This window comes from Podarcis muralis, chromosome 2 (assembly GCF_964188315.1).
Source record: "Podarcis muralis chromosome 2, rPodMur119.hap1.1, whole genome shotgun sequence".
In the NCBI taxonomy this organism is placed as follows: domain Eukaryota; kingdom Metazoa; phylum Chordata; class Lepidosauria; order Squamata; family Lacertidae; genus Podarcis; species Podarcis muralis.
The window spans coordinates 57,579,156-57,598,307 of NC_135656.1; the positions used below are offsets into that span (position 1 = coordinate 57,579,156).

Sequence of the window (19,152 nt, forward strand, 5' to 3'; positions counted from 1 at the left end):
GCGCTGGGGAGAAGTTTTTTTCCTTTATTTCCCCCCCAAAAAAACTAGGTGCGTCCTATGGGCCAGTGCGTCCTATGGGTAATATGCTAGAAAGTACTGATAATCTGTATCAAAAGTCTCTTGGCTCCAACCATTCCCAGAGTGATATGCCACATAACCCAATGGATATTTTCTTATTCCCTGCTCATTTACAGAAGCTCTGTAAATATGGCATAGATCATAGGGATAAAGAGGCAGTTGCCATGGAGATAATGTGATGCTACAGCTTTGCATTACAATTGCATGCATTTGGCATTTGGCTTGAAGAGATATAAAATCCATCCCCTTAAAACAAAAACAAAAAATCTTCAGGAAATCTGTCTCTTCTCTTTATGCCCATACAGAAGGGATTGGCACATTCTGGCTTTGAGAGATATGAGTACCTGGGAAGGAAATTGAAACCCCAGGAAAAACAACTCTCATGGGTTCTTACCCATATGAATGAACCCAAGGCCATAAGATAAACCCAACTGATAAAGTGAGAGAAACTTTCTTGTACCTTTTATAGACAGATTTCCCCCCTGAGCTTGATTAGGGTCCCGGGCCCTAAGGAAGTTAGATTAGCTTCAACCAGAGCCAGGGCCTTTTCAACACTGGCTCCGGCCTGGTGGAATGCTCTGTCTCATGAGACCAGGGCCCTGTGGGATCTGATTTCTTTCCGCAGGGCCTGTAAGACAGAGTTGTTCCACCTGGCCTTTGGCTTGGAGCCAATTTGATTCCCTCCCTCTCTTTCTTTTTTCTTTTTCCTTTCTCCTCCTGTGATGAGGCTGCATTTTAATATTTTAATGTTTCAATATTTTAATGTTGTATTTTAATCTTGTTTTTAAGTTGTATTCATTCAACTTGTTTTTATTATTGCTTGTTAGCCACCCTGAGCCCGGCCTTGGCTGGGGAGGGCTGGGTATAAATAAAAATTATTATTATTATTATTATTATTATTATTATTATTATTATTATGAGGTTCAAAATGGAACCTAAGTGACGTGGCCCACAGTAAGTGATAGACTAATACAGAGGCAGCCAACATAGGGATCTCTAGATGTTGTTGGACTACAGCTGCCATCATCCCTGACCACTGGCAATACTGAGCTGGGACAAGGATATTGGCAAGGCAGCCACAGCAATGCCTCACCTCTCCCAAAGGCAAAGGGTATGGGAGAATGTGATGCTAACAGCTAATACCAAGATGAAGGTCTACCAGGCTTTTATGTTGAGCACACTGCTTTATGGAATTCCTGGATGCCAAGATTCAGATTTGGGGCAAGTACTCCTTGGGGAGAAAACATCAACAGAGACTTAAAATGTTAAAAAATGCAGCAAAGTAAAGTGTGGAAATATAGGCTGTTAGACTTTTAGAATTTGCTCTTCTAACTTCCTTCCAAAGTTTCCCTCCTCTCAGCATAGAAAAAAGACCAAGGTCAAGTTCATGTGCTTTTACATACAGCGTTCAGAAAAAGTTGCACTGGCAGTAAAAGTTGATATGGTTACAGTGGTGAAAGTTCCTAAATTATTGGTATCGAAACACAAGAATGGCTTGTAAGATCCATGTGGTCTGAGCCCAGCTCAAAACCTCTTCTCGTGTTGAGCTTCTCTGGCGGGGAAGGGGATATTGAGGGGAACAAAGGATTATGCAGTCCCACCCAAGGTGAGCTAAACCTAACAGGACAGCTTACTCAATGGTCTTAACCCCTTATTGCATTAATTAGACTTAAGCAAATTGGTTATCCCACAGAGTACTCCATGTGAAGTGTTAGGATAGGGCTCTTTGGGACAGAAAGCTGTCCCATTGACACTGAGATCCACACTAAGGAATCTGTGTGTGCTTCTGACCTTTCGGGATTTTAATAAATGTAAAACTGTTTGAAGTTTGTGTGCTTATACAGTAAAGTAACACCACATTCTTCATCTGCATAATTATAATGAAGACACACTTTTCAAAGCCATTGTTGAATCATATTTCAATTTGGATAAACATTTTCCCTCTTTGTCCTTTGGACAAGTGATGCCAAACCTCATTGCCTGGTGCCTTTGGTGTGTTATAAATAGGTGGTGATGCAATTAGGATAATTATTGTGGTACTGAAAATAGTTTGCATCCTTACACAACAAAATGTTCTAACTCAGAGCCTCTATTAAGAGGGAGGAATAGAATGGTGTGGCAACCTGAAATTATTTATGTATCACTGTTTGGTTACCATAGATTAGACCATGAATCTACCTTCTCTGTTTAGTAGGAGCAATTTGCAGGCAAGTTTCATGAAACTTGGTTCCTGAGTCCAGAGCTGAACAGGTCCAGGGCCCTAGACCCGGGGCATATTGTGTGTACTTATGCAATCAAATAAAAGCAGTTATATTTGTCCACTTAAAAGACATCCTAGTATTCCTGAATGATAATATTTAGTATTTACAGCTTTTAAGTGTTCGAGGTGCTCAGGAAATATTACAGCAACTTGTACAGCAATCAAGCAAGGTAGGTCAGTTAACATAGGTGCCGACTCCATGGGGCCTGAGGGGGCCCGAGCCCCCTCAAAAATTCGTTTGGGGGGGCTCTGCCCCCCCAGTAATTTAAGAAAATTATTAGTTATATTATGCTTTGTAAAATCACAAAATTATGTTGGTATTTTTTATTTTCCTTGTTTGACGATAGTTACCTTTTAAAATACATTCAGTAATGAGTTAAAACAAATAATTATTACGGTAGTAAGCAGGTTAACTGAAAAGAGTGGTGTGAATCATGATAGTGTTGCGGTGCTGCGGGCACACTTAGAATTTGTCCCGGTGCGCGAACCTTCGTGTAAAGTCTGGCGGGCCAGCGCTGCGGCCGTGGCGACATCAAAAGGACTGGAGCAGAAGCGCCTGGAATCCTCCACCTCGCGTCGCCTTGACGCTTCGAGACATTACGACGCCGCGGCTATATAAAGCCCACCCTGCTGGCGCAGTCATTCAGTGTGGATAGTTTCGTTCAGTGCATGCTGCAGACGTGTTTAGCGTTCTAATGTTGATCATATGACTCTAAAATACTTTTAAAAAACTTTAAAACTCACTAATTTTCATCTAAAATTTAGAAAACTTCCCGGGGCAGGACCCCGGTATGGGCCCCCCCAATATTTTTTATAAGTCGGCGCCCCTGGGTCAGTATTATTACTCCCCTATTGCAAGATGGGAGTTGCTTCTAAGAGACTGCAGCTTGCTGAGGACTCTCGGCCACTACAGTGAAATGTAGTGGCTAACAAAACAAGCCGTAAACCAGGAACTTATTAATTCAAATGTGAAACAAGTCAAATAACAAATAACTGCAGAGAGAGCCAGCGTGGTGTAGTGGTTAAGAGCAGTGGACTCGTAATCTGGTGAACCGGGTTCGCTTCCCCGCTCCTCCACATGCAGCTGCTGGGTGACCTTGGGCCAGTCACACTTCTTTGAAGTCTCTCAGCCTCACTCACCTCACAGAGTGTTTGTTGTGGGGGAGGAAGGGAAAGGAGAATGTTAGCCGCTTTGAGACTCCTTAAAGGGAGTGAAAGGCGGGATATCAAATCCAAACTCTTCTTCCAAATAACTGCAGGCCCAGAATCATGGCAGATTTCAGCTAAACTTGGTTGGTTGTTAGAATCTTGCACCACAATGGCACATATTTCTGGACCTGTTTTTCTATCTAGTTCAATTATTGCAATCTTGTATATCTCAGTTGCAAGGTGAGCAGGGCAGTATTGAGAATACAGGCTGCACTCCACTAGATTGTATCGAAAAGCAGCAACAGGTCTTTCCTGCTGTAGGCTGTGCCTACTGCACTGGAATACATGTGTGTGCAGATCGCTGGATGTTGTACAGTCCTGGAGTTTTTGCCACGTGTTCAGTTATTACTGAGCATGTTCTAGTGGTGAGGGATTCTGCATAAGACCTAAAGAGATCCAGGAGAGCAAGAACCGAGATTTAGCAGCCAAAGACATTCTGTCAGCTGTCACAGCAAAATCAATCAAGTTCTACAATCAATCAAGTTACCTCTGAGAGTGGAGCCAATATGAAGAAGGAAATTAAGAAGAAGCCTAAGGAGCAATTGCTTACTTGGTTGATAGTTATACCTGCTACTATTGGACATCATTCGACCAAAAAAAGTGGCAATAACTGAAACTTGTCTTTTGCCAGGTGTGCACTACATGATTTTCCAAACACAAAAGCCCAGTACAGTAGGAGGAGGAGGAGGAGGAGTTTGAACTTGATATCCCGCCTTTCACTCCCCTTAAGGAGTCTCAAAGCGGCTCACAATCTCCTTTCCCTTCCTCCCCCACAACAAACACTCTGTGAGGTGAGTGAGGCTGAGAGACTTCAGAGAAGTGTGACTAGCCCAAGGTCACCCAGCAGCTGCATGTGGAGGAGCAGGGAAGCGAACCCAGTTCAACAGATTACAAGTCCACCGTTCTTAGCCACTACACCAAGCTGGCATTTGTGATCTGGCATTTGCTTGACAGCCCTTTGCCCCAGGCAGATTGCAAAAACAGGTGGTTTGCTGAGTAAGCAACAATGTATCACAGGGAGGCTGCTTATGGCTTGACAGATCACAGGTTGTGCTGATCTGCCTTTTGCACAACTGGATAAAGAAAGGAATATCTGCAGTAATCCCAGTTGATGAGAGTCATATATATCAGTCACTATATTTTATTGAACCCAATAAATGGCAGAGCTAGCAAAGGAGAAAGCAAATTGGATCCATTGTTTACACCAGGCATAGGCAAACTCGGCCCTCCAGCTGTTTGGGGACTACAACTCCCATCATCCCTAGCTAAGAGTACAGTGGTCAGGGATGATGGGAGTTGTAGTTCCAAAACATCTGGAGGGATGAGTTTGCCTATGCCTGGTTTACATGGTATCATTCAATTCAGCAGTGATTACATTCCATTTCTTTAGGTCTGCCCACAAAATATACAGTATTGCACTCCTGATATCATCATCATCACCATAATTAATTGTGTGTGTGTGTGTGTGTGTGTGTGTGTTTTAGAAGCAGGCATGTGAACTCCTAAATTAGATCAGGATAGTAGCCTTAAGAGAGGGGTATTGAACTCTTTCTGCCCACATATCTCAGATGGAAATCACTCCCCTGATACTGCTTTTTGGGTCGGGAAACAATACGTATACACTTATCTCTCCCCCCACCCCCTCAGCCACCACATGCACACTCTTATTCAGGCTAGCAGCAGGGGTCAATTTCAATATTAAAAATGACATGAGATAAAGGGTTAAGCAACCTTCCCTTTGGCACTGCTGCCCCAAACCAATGTGTGGCCTCCCAGAGAGGTTCTCAATGTCCTCAAGAATAAAGCAAAACACAGAATTCTCATATGATGTCTGTATCTGGATAATTCGGAGAGTTGAATAATGTCCGTCGTCGTCCATCCCCTCCCCACCCCCTGCCCTCACAGACACCAACCCCTTGTAGGACAAATTTTATGAAGTGTGGCGTGAGAAATTGACAGCCAGATCAGGCAGGGGAGAAGAGAAAAGCAAATGCTCTGCCAATGTTAAAAAGAGGCTTGAGGCAGGGATTTCAAATGGCCTGGGACTCTGAAGAATGACAGCTACTGTAAAACAAAATAAGGAACAAGGAGATGAAACTAGGGAAGGTTAAATACACAGCAGTGGCATTGAGCAAAGGGAAATGTGCAAGTGTTTCAAAAGAAAAGGCGTGTAAGTTTCTGTAACCCAGAGGCCGGAATGACTTACCCAGAAACAGGTTTTGTTGGCTATCAAGTGCTTCGTTTGTGTTAACTTGACAGTTCACTCAAGGACTTGACGTTCTTTGGAATGTTGTATTTCAGGGGTGGGGAACCTGTAGCCCTTCATACATTGCTGTTGGACTACAATTTAAACCAGTTTAATTTATTTTACAAATGTATAAACCGCTTCACAGCCTGAGGCCATCAAACCCTCAACAAGATAAAAATGAGAAAACACAAACTTTATTATATTATATTTTTTTATTTATTGAATTTATATACTACCCTATACCCGGAGGTCTTAAAAACAAAGCCATTTGTGGTGTTACCTTCAAACCCACTCGGATCCCGAAGAAAGAGAAAACTGTGCTTAAGGCTTGACTCTTAAGGAAGTACACCTATGCACTGTGATCAGTTCCATATATGGAAGTAACTAGGAAAAAAGGAGAAGTTTGGGCAACGAGAACAAGTAGGTGAGAGGAAGCTTCCTGTTATGTACTAAGCTTGGATCTTAAAATGCAAATGTACTAAGCAAGTAGGATCCTAAAATGCAACAACTAATTGGCCTGCAGGAAAAGACCAATCAGGCTCCTGGAGGAAGTTAATCAGCCTATTAGGCTGGTAGGATCGTAGAATGCAACAACTGATTGGCCTGCAGGAAAAGGCCAATCAGGCTCCAGGAAGGAAGCAGAATCATCCAATCAGACAGGACTCATTGTGTAAATAATGTATATAAAAGCCTGAGGTTTCAGGGGCAATCACTGTTTTACAAGCTGTAATAAAGAGCATGAAATCACTACAGGAGCATGAAATCACTACAGTATATTTCACTTCTTCTTGTATAATTTTGTTTTAAGTTGAACAAATAGCCGATATTGAGCAGGAAGCCGTGTTGCAGATCAGCACCACAGCCTGGGGGAGGAGGGCTTTAATGCCTTGTTCCTGCCACAGTCCTGATCCAAACCAGTGCCCCAGCCAGCTATTCACAGCAGGTGGAAAGCTGCCATTGATGCCAATCCCTCACCCACAATTCCACCACTGCCATCACAGTACTGTATATTCGTTCAAAACAATATCAATGAGATAAAAGAAAAAGACACATCAAATTTATTGGTGTCACGTCACCATTAAAGTGAGCATGCAGGGCTCATGAGAGCTAAGATTAGGGCGAGGTGTGTTCTGGAGTGAGGGTGGAGGCATGAGGCTGGCATGCTCAAGGTATGACTGCCACCTCTTCACCAGAGAGAGGTTTCATATCCTTACTTGGATTCTTATGAGCTGCAGAAATTCAACAGGCAGCATTTTTCTCACCAAAGAAAAGCTGCCCCTGTGGAATGTTTGCTTTGTCATCATGCAGATGTGTAAGACTCAGAGCGCCTGTCATCAGCAATATCAACAAAGCGAAAAGCATGATGGGCAGCAGGATCCTCCCATGCCATGCTTGTTTCTGCTTTCCGAGATAAAGTGTCTCTTTAGTGTCCAACTCCTGCTTTGTGCAGTGTCACAGTGACGAGAACACGTAGTGTAGCCCGTCCCAGATGCACAATGCAAGGACTAACGTTATGACTGGCTGAACATTCAACAGTGAAAATTTAACCAACCGAAGAAAAGTGGGGTTGATAGCATTGAAAAAGGGACTTTGGTATAGTAAAACACTTGATAGGGCTGGAATATGTACATGTGCATCTAGATTGCTCTCTATTTTATGATGCAATTGCAAAAGCTGGAATATATGGTGAAGGCTTCCTCAAAAACCACATATATATTTATTTACTCTGGCAGGTCTTTAACTCCACTGAAGTGCAGCTAAAAGGAATATAGACCTTGGGAAATAATTTATTACAGGGAAACTGCTGTTAAACCCTGTTGCATTTCACTACATCATGCTTTGAAGCACAGCCAAATTCCAATCATATGACGTACTTCAGAGGAGAAAAAATAGGGTGTTTCCCTGTGCTATTCATAATTCACGTGTGTGCCCATGCCATTCTCAGCGTCACTCAAATTCCGATCTATACACCCCTTGCAACCAGGTAAAACAAGATGGGGAAAGAATGCATCAGAATGCAATAGGTTTAGAAGACAGGGAAGCCACATTCAGTTACTTACTGTATTAGCTTATTTCAGTAGTTTGCTTGTTACAATAGAAGAAGAAGAAGAAGAAGAAGAAGAAGAAGAAGAAGAAGAAGAAGAAGAAGAAGAAGAAGAAGAAGAGTAGTTTGGATTTGATATCCCGAATTTCACTCCCCTTCAGGAGTCTCAAAGCGGCTAACAATCTCCTTTCCCTTCCTCCCCCACAACAAACACTCTGTGAGGTGAGAGGGGCTGAGAGACTTCAAAGAAGTGTGACTGGCCCAAGGTCACCCAGCAGCTGCATGTGGAGGAGCGGAGACGCAAACCCGGTTCCCCAGATTACGAGACTACCGCTCTTAACCAGTACACCACACTGGCTCTCAATAGCAGAACTTGTGCCTGGAAGAAATACACCTTGACTTTGAAAGACAGAGTTTGTGACTGGGGGAAAGCTAGTCTATTTTTGTGAAATCTGCTCCCAGCCAGATCAACTGAGGTTTTAATATAGGGAATGGAGAGGTTGGAATTTATAACTGAATTAAATACATTGCAGTCCAGGAGCCCAAAGGAGCTTCTGCCATGATATTATTTGAGGGCCTCACGGTACCTCTGTGCATTGGGTTCTTTTAAAATTCCCTCTAAGTCAAATCATAATGGTTGTTGTTACTTCAGAGAGCACACTGAGCCACATTCCCAGCTGTGTGGAGCTTTTAAAATGCTCCCACGGTGGGAAGCAACAGAGATATGCCCGAGACCTGCACATTTAGGGAGTCATAAATTCGATATTAATAAGCAACTGCATTTTGCTTTTATTTAGTCGATGCAATTATTACTATAGAAACAAGAGATGTGGCAACAGACTCTCATGAGTCAGCCTGGCCTTGGGCAGAAATGGGTGCAGTTCTTGTGACTTCACAAAAAGGCTTTAAATCATTCATGTCAGATTCTGTCCTGTGACTTCATGTGGGGAACACAAAAGAACATGCTAAAGTAACTCATGCTTATTATCCATTGGATTGCAAGGGAAGTTATACTGTAAGTCTTTCCAGAGACATCTGAAGGCAGCCCTGTCAAGTTTTTAATGCTTGACATATACTTGTGTTTCTCTTTTATGTGGGAAGCTGCTCAGAATGGCTGGGACAATCGAGTCAGATGGGTGGGGTATAAATAATAAAATATGTATTACCATTATTATTATTATTATTCAGCCAAGTCAGAAAGGTTAAGAAATGCTAAAAGTTGCTTCAAACTGAATCATTGCTTGTATGATTTATCAGTCTGCCAGGCTCCAAATACTATGATTTAACTACTGGGGCAGAAGGATTCGTCTGCTATAGTTTTCAGATAAATTCCCATAGGAATTCATATAAAGAATGGCCACATTGTTCTGAACTGGAGTTTCTCATGTGACCCCAAAAGCTTTAAAACTGCAACAAGAAGGAATTTTCAGTGTTAATTAGCAGGTGGGCACTGGTGAATCAATAGCCCCCCACATTCTGTTAATTATAGCTTAATAGTTGTATGTATGATGTAATTTTGCCTTATACAAGTTTGTATAGTTTCCATGCATAGGAAACAAATAATTTGCTTTAAAAAATAATAATCCGCCCCTAATTACTCCTAATTTCTTATTTCAGGTCTGAAAAACAGACTTGCAATTGTAGCCTCATGGCCAGAATTTGGATTGCTTCTGAGAAGCTGATCAACAACTGACTATTTTCAGTCACTCACTGCCCCCTCCATCACTGCTGCCACATAGCTGGCTAGGGTTAAACATCTGTGTCATCAGTGATAAAGGATGAGGCGACCATTTGTTTCTGCAGGCCACAGCAAATTCACTCTCCCTCAATTAGAGAGTGGGGGTTGGAATCAGTTTGCGTTTAAAGATGATAAATTTATCAAATTTGGACTTTCCGAAACAATCTGGGAACCGAAACCCAGCCACCCTTTGAAATTTGCTGTGCAGTTCTCCAACTGAAGAATGTTTTCAAAAATGTGTGCATTGGGGGAAAATGTGCGTAAAACAGAAGACAGTGAAAAATAACATACAGACTTGCATTATATTAGGATAAATTGTTTGCAAAAGCGTGTACATTAGTCAAAACTGCATACAAAAAGGTGTTTATTGGGAGAAAGGCATACTAAAATGCTGAATATTTTTATGAGGATTTTAAAAAACAAAATTAACAAAGTGCTGCAGAAATGTGGTAAACCAAATTTAAGATTCATGCATCCCTACCTGTAATCAGAGGGCTGGCTCATATTTGTGAAGAGAGAATGTCTCTATCCCTGCATTCTGTTGCGTATGAGTGATTCATTACATGATGGTTTCCCTTCAGCAATTGTTACCTACAATAGAAATGTACTTGCCAGATATAAGTTGTATGTTTTATATATAGTGTATATTCATTATTTTCACATGTAGAGTTTAGAAAGTCTTGCTTCTTGTCCACCAGCTCAGTATGTCTTGCTGATGCCTGCTTACATTAGAACAAAGGAGTAGAAAAGCTTGCATGCCAGAAAAACATAGGACAAGACCATAAAAATGAATGGGCTTTGCTGTAGCTATCTTTCTGCATCCTTTCTTATCATCCAGATTCAATAAAAATATGACAAATGGTAACTCTACCACGCATATTGTCATTGTGTTTGATTAGCTGCAGTAGATAGCTCCAGCAATTGTATACCACTTTTCTGAATTTACTACATTCAAAGAGTACTTGACTTTGGCCTCAAGACTTCCTCACCACTAGAAGATGTTGCTCTGGGCTTCCTGTGGAATGTAATTCAAAGTGTCATCTTGCTTTGTTAATTTTCCGTGAATTATTGAGCCCGTTCCACTTTGCAGCCCTTTCTTTTTCCTAATTTTGAAGCTCTTCCATTCCTGTGTGCTTCACTTGCAGGAGATTTCGCAAGACTTCAATGTCTGCTTTCTTAAAAAAAGAATTCTCCCTACGTAACCAGTAAGGAAGTACAGTATTGTAAAACCAAGGGAATGGAGATCACTTGTGTAAAATATACCTCTGAATACCAGTTGCTGAGGAGCACAAGACGGAGAGGGCTGCTACATTCATGCTCTGCTTATGGCCTTTCTATAATTAGTGTGGTGTGGTTTGGGTGTTCTTTTTTAGATTTTATGTTGCTGATCCACCATGCATTACGAACAGCAACAATGGGACTATACTCTCCTACTCCTATAAAAAGGTTCCCAATTGAACACCCAGAGAAATTCAGTTTAATGTCCATGATATGTGCAGTCAAGATAGGCTCTGAAACATCTAATGAGCTAAGCTAAAATTACTTTATACACTCAGACTTTTAAAAGACTGCAACATATAAAGATAGAACAATTCACTGCCTCATGTTTACTGTTATCTATCAAGACTTTGAGGAGGGAGGGAATGAAAAAACATAAGCAGTGAGAAACCATAAAGGGGGGGGGGCTGCATTAATTCACTATTTGTTGGATTAACATGTTTCCAAAAGCTTCTCTGACCTGGAAAATACAAGCAGTTTAGCAGAGTATGTACTAACTGATATGAGAAAAATAAACTAGGGCTTTTCGAATGTGCCTCATAATTCCTGGTGTGCCAGCTGGTCTTTAATAACCATGCTGTTCAAAAAAACAATTCCAGCTCACACTATTCCTCCCACTTGCTTTGGCACAATGGCTTCCAGACATCTAGCAATATAGCAAGTGCGTCCTTTCAAAATAACAGGGTAGTTCAAATCCATTGAAATCCCACTGACACTGTACTGAATAGAGTTCCAAAGTGGTCCTGATGATGTCATCTAGGGGGAGGTAAAACTGCCAGACTTCCATTAAAGAATATGGGGACAGGCAGGCAGCTTCCCAGCCTTCTGCTGGTCCCTTCTCCTGTTCCAGCTTCCTTCCACATGAGTAACACATTTTGCGATTTGCTTTCAGCTACCCTTTTCTGGCAAAATTGGTTCCAACTAGGGTACCTTTTCCACTTTTCAACACCCAGTTAAGCCTGATCTACCCATGTAGAATCCTGAAGTGACATAGTGTACTCCTATACCATTTCAGATTGCCAGAAGAGGATGGAATTTCTGAATATCACCCGCCCCCTCAATATAAAAAAGACCAGAGCCATCCCAACACTTTGCTACTCCAGGCAAAGGAAAAGATAGCATCTGTCCTCATAGATCAGAGCCTTCACAAATTGTGAGTTGTGGACCACTAGTGATTCACAAGCTCCATTCAGGTGGCCCACCAAAATGGTCAACATTAACTGTACTTGGCCCTGCACTGTTTATTTTAATTGCAACTGTTTTGACCATGGCCAGATTATCAGGCAGGTTAACAGATCATCAAGGCCTTGGCCCAAGGCTTGTGATTCTCATAATATAGTATGAGTTTTGGCTATGGGGCCAGTGCTGAAGGGGAAAATGTTATTAAAATCTAAGTTTTGTGTGTGTGTTGATTTGCCGGGGAAAGCTTATTAAGTGCTTCGCTGACCCCCAGTAATTTGGGGCTGCTAGATAAACACAATACTTGTATTAAGTTCCTTACCCCACCACCAGCACACACCCACATTCACACACGTTAGCAAGGGCCCGAAGTTGTTTCCGGAAAGCAGGAAGTTCTCCTGAGTAGCACTTCTCAAAAGGGGCACAAACATCAGTATTTTGGCAGAGAAATAGATAGTACCTGTGTGATACCAACCAAACCAGACTTCAGAAAGCTACAAGCAAATAAGCGAGCTCTGCTTCAGTTCTGCTCCTGATGAACAATCAGGGACAAGAAAGAGCCTAGCTAGAATTTGGAGCCTATGATGAAAGCTGTCGTTCTCCAGCACCCAATGATTTATCTCAAAAAATTAGTAAGCAACTGTTTGAGGAAATTATCCACTTGTTTTCTCCCTGAGACAGTCATCTCTTGCTGCTAGAAGCAGCACAGTAATATTTAATTTTATAAAAGATGATATCCTGCTTTTTTCCAGCAGGTGGACTCAAAGCAAACCAGGTAAACTCAAAAGCTAGCTAGAGCTGTTCCACAAGCCAAATTCTTGTTCTTACAGTTTTCTTTGGGCCTTAGTAGTGCTTGCCAGATTTAACAATATCCTTATCCCAATATAATAGCAAGGTTAGCTTTGTGCAAGTGGAACAATGGTTCTTCTCCCTCAACAATGCATGGGTCTTTCTTCCCTTTCGCTTCTTTCATTCTATGTTAGATGTCCAGGAGGCCTAATTTGCTGGTGTATGGGTAGCCATCTTTCAGTAGTGAGGCTCCTATCTGCAGTAGCTGCAACCTTTTTTAAGCCTTTCAGCAAATTTTGTATTTTTGAGCAAGTACCATAGGCACAAGTAAGTTTCCAGTTACTTTTCTCCCCTGCATCTGCCCCACCACAGGGGTGGACTTTAGTCTTTCAAATTCCAGTAGCGCCCTCTGCAAGGCCAAAATTCAACACCCCCACCTCTGACCTTCCATTCTGCATGTATACTATGTCATAGCTGCGCCGTCCCCCTTCTTTCCCCACACTGGACACTGAGCCCAGTCACACTACCCTAAATCTGCCTCTGCCCACCACTCGCAAAAGAGAGAGAAAGTGCATACACATTTTTTCCAAGGGAACTGGGTAGAAGTCCAATTCAGTATATTTATTCTGAGCCTTCAGAAGCACATAGAACAGAAAGAGGAAATGGGAAAGAGTGTCACTCTTCCAAATTCCTCCTTCAGTTCTATATGCTTTACAAGGAATAAAAAGGTAACCACCCCAATTGTCTCATGACCAAGGGGCAGAGGCCTCATGGGCACCAGCGGAAGACCTCAAAGGTCCCATTGAATCTATAGGCACCACACTGGTAACCCCCCCAGCCTTAAAAATACTATACAGTATATTGTAAAAATGAATGTTTTTGTGACCATCACATTTCAAAATACTTTATTAGAGGATCTACACGTGGTATGCAGAGTTATTCATGAAACTTTTTTAATGAAAAGTTTTTTTGAAAAGCAAGTGTCTTACTCCTCCAGACATTGTACCTCTTCCCAAGATGCATGCTGTTTCATGGGCAAACTTGGCTAGTTTTCATTTGGTGTATTTCCTGCATTTCCTGTGTTCTAAATATTAAATTAAAAAATAAGGTTAGTTGACAGAAGCCAATTAGTGAATACTCACTTTTTCATCAAATTCAAACTATCTCCCTCCAAATAAAAAAGCAAAGCATTTTTAAACATACAATCAATATTTCTAAAAGAGTTCAGCAGCTTTTTAGCAGATGTCTAGGAAATGTTCCCATTGAATGCAATTATGCATTATATTTACTTGTAAATGAGTGACAAAAGAATGCAATATTACATGTATTCTCTAATTTTCAACAACTCAGTAATTATATATTTTAGCTAAGTCCAAGAATATTTGTACCTTGTCCAAATATTGACAAACTCTTTTACTACAATTCAACAGAGAGTTAGCTATCTTTAATTCCATTATTTTAAACTGGCATAGGCAAACTTAACTCACTGTTCAGTTACAGAATCCATGTTTTTATGCTGGCTAAGAAATTTGAATTTACCTCAAGTTTTTCACGATTCTGATCCACATTTAGTAAAGATGGTATTTTAGATACTTCAGATTTCTTTGACTCCCTCTTCAGCACTCTTACCTGTTTAACTTTTACAAACAAATACCTAATTATTTCTAGATTTGGATACTTTTCTAGTTTGAATTATCAAAAATGTACAATCCAATAGCCAAGGAAACAAAGAAAACCATGATTTAATTGATTATTATTTTTGAAATGAAAGATAACTAGTTATTTTTGGCTTTAGAGCTTATTATATCATTGAAGCTTTCATTTTTAAATTCAGATTCTTGTGAACACAATTCTGTGACCTCCCACATGGGAAAAAACAACTGAAGGGGGCATTTTTCTGCTGAACATGGGGTAATAGGAAAATATTTGAGCACTAATCCCCCTGCCACTTCATTCAGTGGTGCTTTTAGTTCTTGACTTTGGGACACCCTCTGGGGCCCTGTAGTCCACAAACCCCACAAATGACCACCAGAGATGGACATCAGACCCCAGCTTTTTACAAAATGGCAGGCAGGCAGGCACTCATGCTGCTCCCAGACTCTAGAACTCCCTCCCTAGAGAAGTTAAACGGGCTCCCTCCTTCACCTAGCAGGTGAAAACCTTCTTGTTCCAACAGGCTTCGGGGAAGTAATTGCTTTTAATGAGGGAGGGTGCTGCTGTGCTGTGCTGTTTTTGTTGTTATTGTATGTTTTGAGTCCCGAACAGTGGGAAAAGGCCAGGTATAAATAATAATAATAATAATAATAATAATAATAATAATAATAATAATAATAATAAGTAATATGCTGAACCTGGCATACCATCAACTTCATTTTCCCAGCCTTTCTCCGGGTTCCACATTTGTTTAAAAAAGAAAAAAAAAACTCTTAATGGTGACACCTGGTAAGTCTGTGGGGCAATGGAGTACCCACCCCTCAGTTTAACAAGTGGTGTTGGGAAGAGGTTCCTTTTGCTTCATTTTTATAAATTTCTGCAGCTGCAAGCACAATTCTCGGAGGCCAGATTCAGCCATGCCCACCCACCACTTCAACTGAACACTTGCCAACACCACTCAACCTTTTTAATCACTTCAAATACAGAACCGTAATACAGAAGCCATAATTCAAGGAACTCTGAAATTAGTTCTGTCGGCCCAAGGAAACCTTAGCCTTAGTTTTATGAAATGGAAGTCATTCCCCCTCTCACCTCAAGCTACATGGCAAAATTTTGAAATTTTGTGTGTGTTGTGTTCAAAAGCAGTTTGCGATTATGTGGAGTAGGGGTTCTGTTATTCAAAGAAAAATCTATACAGAAGATCCATGACAGTATTTTTCAACTTTTGAAATATTTACTTAAAAGCAGCTCCAAGTAAGGGTCTCTTTTTATGAAGCAGCAGTAATGGGAAGGGGATGTTTTAATTCACTGCCCTTTCTAATACCAATAAATAAATAAAATCAGCATTTACATACATTCCAGCCCTGAGCTGATTTCTGTTTTTAGTTCTATTTGCATGCAGCTTTTGATTTGAAAAGGAAGGAATCTGACTCATCAAAAGAAAGCCTTAAATAAAACTGCACGGTTTCGCAGCACGTTCCACAAATCTTATATATAGATATTTAAGTTTCATTTCAGATTAACTCATCTGAGCCTTACAATTTATGTGAAAAAAATCTACAGAAGATAGCAAGCATACTTTCCATTCCTTTCAGTTCTTTCTGTTGCCCCGTGGTTAGCTCTGGGAAGTGAATGTCCTTCTTCTCACATCTTGAAATATTGCGTTTCTTTCTGTTTATTGTGACCATTTGATCAATCTGAGCAGCTCTTTCATACAGAGAGACCTTCTCTATTTGGTTCTAAAAATGGAATCAGTATGTATCCAAGATAACATCTGTGCTACAGTTTCAACTTATCTATGCCTTTATGTAGTTAATTCTGACCTTGACACAAAGTACTAATAATCTTTAAAGTCTCTCTTTCGAGGAAGCTTATATCACCAGGCAGGAATAAATCACTATTATGGGCTAGAAGAACTATTAGAAATTGCATCTTTCAGACAAAATCAACAGGTCTTTTTTCCTTAGTAGCTGGCAAGCATCCAGCAACAAATATATTTGTTTATTTCCATGGACCGGTTAAATCTACCGGTGACGCATGACAACTCTCTTATCTGCTGAAGACTCCCTTGAGCAACAGTAGTAGAGATATCTGAACTGTATTCCACACCACCCTGTGAACATTATACATTATACAACAGACCCAGTACCCAGAATACTGGGACATTTGCTATGGCCCATGAAGTCCAGCAGAGATCTCTGGGGCTAATGACTTGCATGCCCCAGCCCTCCAGCATCCATTGCCACTTGCAAACAGGCAGTTCGGTGACTGTAGTCACTAGCCTCATCCTTGTGCACATTTGCAAGCCAGCTTACCAATTGGCGCTGTAATGTACTAGGAGCTGAGCATCTTTTTGCTCCCTGTCCAATTAGTGCCATAGCTGCTTGTGATCAGGAGCTGACATCTGCCTTTGAGAATTTGGAAATTTCAGCTGATGTAGAATTCAGTGGCCAGACTTACAATTGGGACCAGTAAAAAAAGGTAAAGGTACCCCTGCCCGTACGGGCCAGTCATGTCCGACTCTAGGGTTGTTCGCCCATCTCACTTAAGAGGCCGGGGCCCAGCGCTGTCCGGAGACACTTCCAGGTCACGTGGCCAGCGTGACGAAGCTGCTCTGGTGAGCCAGCACCAGCGCAGCACACGGAACGGCGTTTACCTTCCCACTATAAAGCGGTACCTATTTATCTACTTGTACTTAAGAGTGCTTTCGAACTGCTAGGAAGGCAGGAGCTGGGACCGAAAGACGGGAGCTCACCCCACCACGGGGATTCGAACCGCTGACCAACCAGTAGGTTCAAGTATATAATACCCATGCTTGTCTGTCTGCACTGACTTCTAGGTTGCTTTACAGGCCCAATTCAAAGTGCTCATTTTAGTCTGTAAAGCTTTCTACAGCCCAGGACCAGATTACATTATAGAGTGCCTTTTTCTTTTTAAACCTGCATGGAGTCTCAGGTTGTCCTTGGAGATCCTCCTCCAAGTATTCCTTCTAAGGGTTACATGAGAAAACATCTTTTCTACAAGCAGGTCTAACACATTTTCAGTGCCAGGTTAAGACTTTTTTTGTACACTCAAGCGTTTGAATGTTGATATTTGTCTTCTGCTTCCTCAATAGATGGTTTTTCGTTGCTTTCTGTTTCACAGTGATCACTTGTGAGAAATTTATGGTGGGAGATATGAACATGTGGGGTAGGAGATGTTTAGCGTGAACACTATTAGCGTTGTATGTTTTTTAAGGAGTATTTTTTGCTATGTAAGTCACCTTGAGACCTTCAGGGGTAAGTAGCCATACAAATAAAATAATAATACAGCAAAAGCAGAGGAGAAAAGCAGCACTAAAAAAAGCAAAACGAAAGGAGAGTGAAGGAACAGTTGTGCAAAGCTAGTGCTTAGAAGAAGGTTCCAAAATACGTGAGTGAGTTGTTTTAACTGGACAAGGAGATCCTTTGCCCTGAGGGTGATCTTTGGTCAAAATGCAGCCAGCCTTCACAGAAAATCTTGCTACTTGCATAAAGGTAAAGGTAAAGGGACCCCTGACTATTAGGTCCAGTCGTGTCCGACTCTGGGGTTGTGGCGCTCATCTCGCTTTATTGGCCGAGGGAGCCGGCGTACAGCTTCCAGGTCATGTGATCAGCATGACTAAGCCACTTCTGGCGAACCAGAACAGCGCACGGAAACGGCGTTTACCTTCCTGCTGGAGCGGTACCTATTTATCTACTTGCACTTTGACGTGCTTTCGAACTGCTAGGTTGGCAGGAGCAGGGACCGAGCAACGGGAGCTCACCCCGTCGCGGGGATTCAAACTGCCGACCTTCTGATCGGCAAGTCCTAGGCTCTGTGGTTTAACCCACAGCACCACCCGCGTCCTCAGCCTAAAGCTTCCTTCTTCCTTCACTTTTCCCTGGGTGTAAGCGCAAACAAAGACAAAACCTATGCATAGCTTTTGGGGTGGAGGATGGGGGGGAGTAAGTCTATTCACTTGAAGCTTAACAGCTGTGGTCCAGAAGCTAAGAAGGTATGAATGTCAGCCTGAACATATAGTGCTTTAGTTGTTGCTATTTTTTCAACAAGTGCTCAATGTTTTCTAGTAATACCAGCAAGTGTGCAGAGGTGGAAGGCTGATTCTGAGTGCAAAAGGGGCCCATGGGTGAAACGGAAGCTCATTTCTCATAGCAAAGCTGGGCTAAGTAGAAGAGCATGTAGGTAGAGACTTCAGAGAGGTGTTAATGCAGGGGGACTGTTTAGCAACTCTATGTCTGACCCTTGTTGATAAAAAAAAATAACACTCCCTGCTTTATATACAACCTGGCAGGCTCAAGTGGGTTTAAAGAAAGAGCCTGCTGTTTTTGCATCAAATTTGGCCCTTAGGCATGTCAATCATTCTCTGAATTGCAACCATCGGCTTAAAAATATACTTCAAAGACATAACCAGATGAACCAAATTGATCTTTAAAACTGTACACTTACTTGAGATATAGTCCCTTCTTCTTGACGGTTATTTGGACCTATTTGTGACACTTGTGGCCAAGGACTTCGTCTTTTCTTTGCTTTTTCAGGTAATCTGATAAACAAGCAGATAAATGAAGTAACAAATTCATTCTCAACTAAGAACTCATGTCATTAGATTTTTATTTTTTATGAAGCATGTTCCCTATTTAATATCTCCCCACCCACCC

The 19,152-nt window shown here is 41.6% G+C and overlaps 2 protein-coding genes across 11 annotated transcripts in view; both read right to left on the reverse strand.

Annotated features, from left to right (window-relative positions):
- Positions 1-19,152, reverse strand: part of VDAC1 (voltage dependent anion channel 1) — a 376,203-nt gene that overhangs the window by 247,737 nt on the left and 109,314 nt on the right. The gene's annotated exons all lie outside the window — the stretch shown is intronic.
- Positions 13,712-19,152, reverse strand: part of CDKL3 (cyclin dependent kinase like 3) — a 29,806-nt gene continuing 24,365 nt past the window's right edge. For 7 of the 10 annotated variants that reach the window (XM_028718049.2, XM_028718050.2, XM_028718043.2 and 4 more), the window contains 4 exons: positions 18,944-19,037; positions 16,056-16,215; positions 14,363-14,460; positions 13,712-13,907 (listed from right to left, as the gene is read on the reverse strand). In XM_028718049.2, coding sequence (XP_028573882.1) covers positions 13,869-13,907; positions 14,363-14,460; positions 16,056-16,215; positions 18,944-19,037 — 391 coding nt within the window. In that variant the 3' untranslated portion in view covers positions 13,712-13,868. The remainder of the gene's footprint in view (positions 13,908-14,362; positions 14,461-16,055; positions 16,216-18,943; positions 19,038-19,152) is intronic. The other 3 variants (XR_003705228.2, XM_077924527.1, XM_077924529.1) reach the window with 3 other exon arrangements.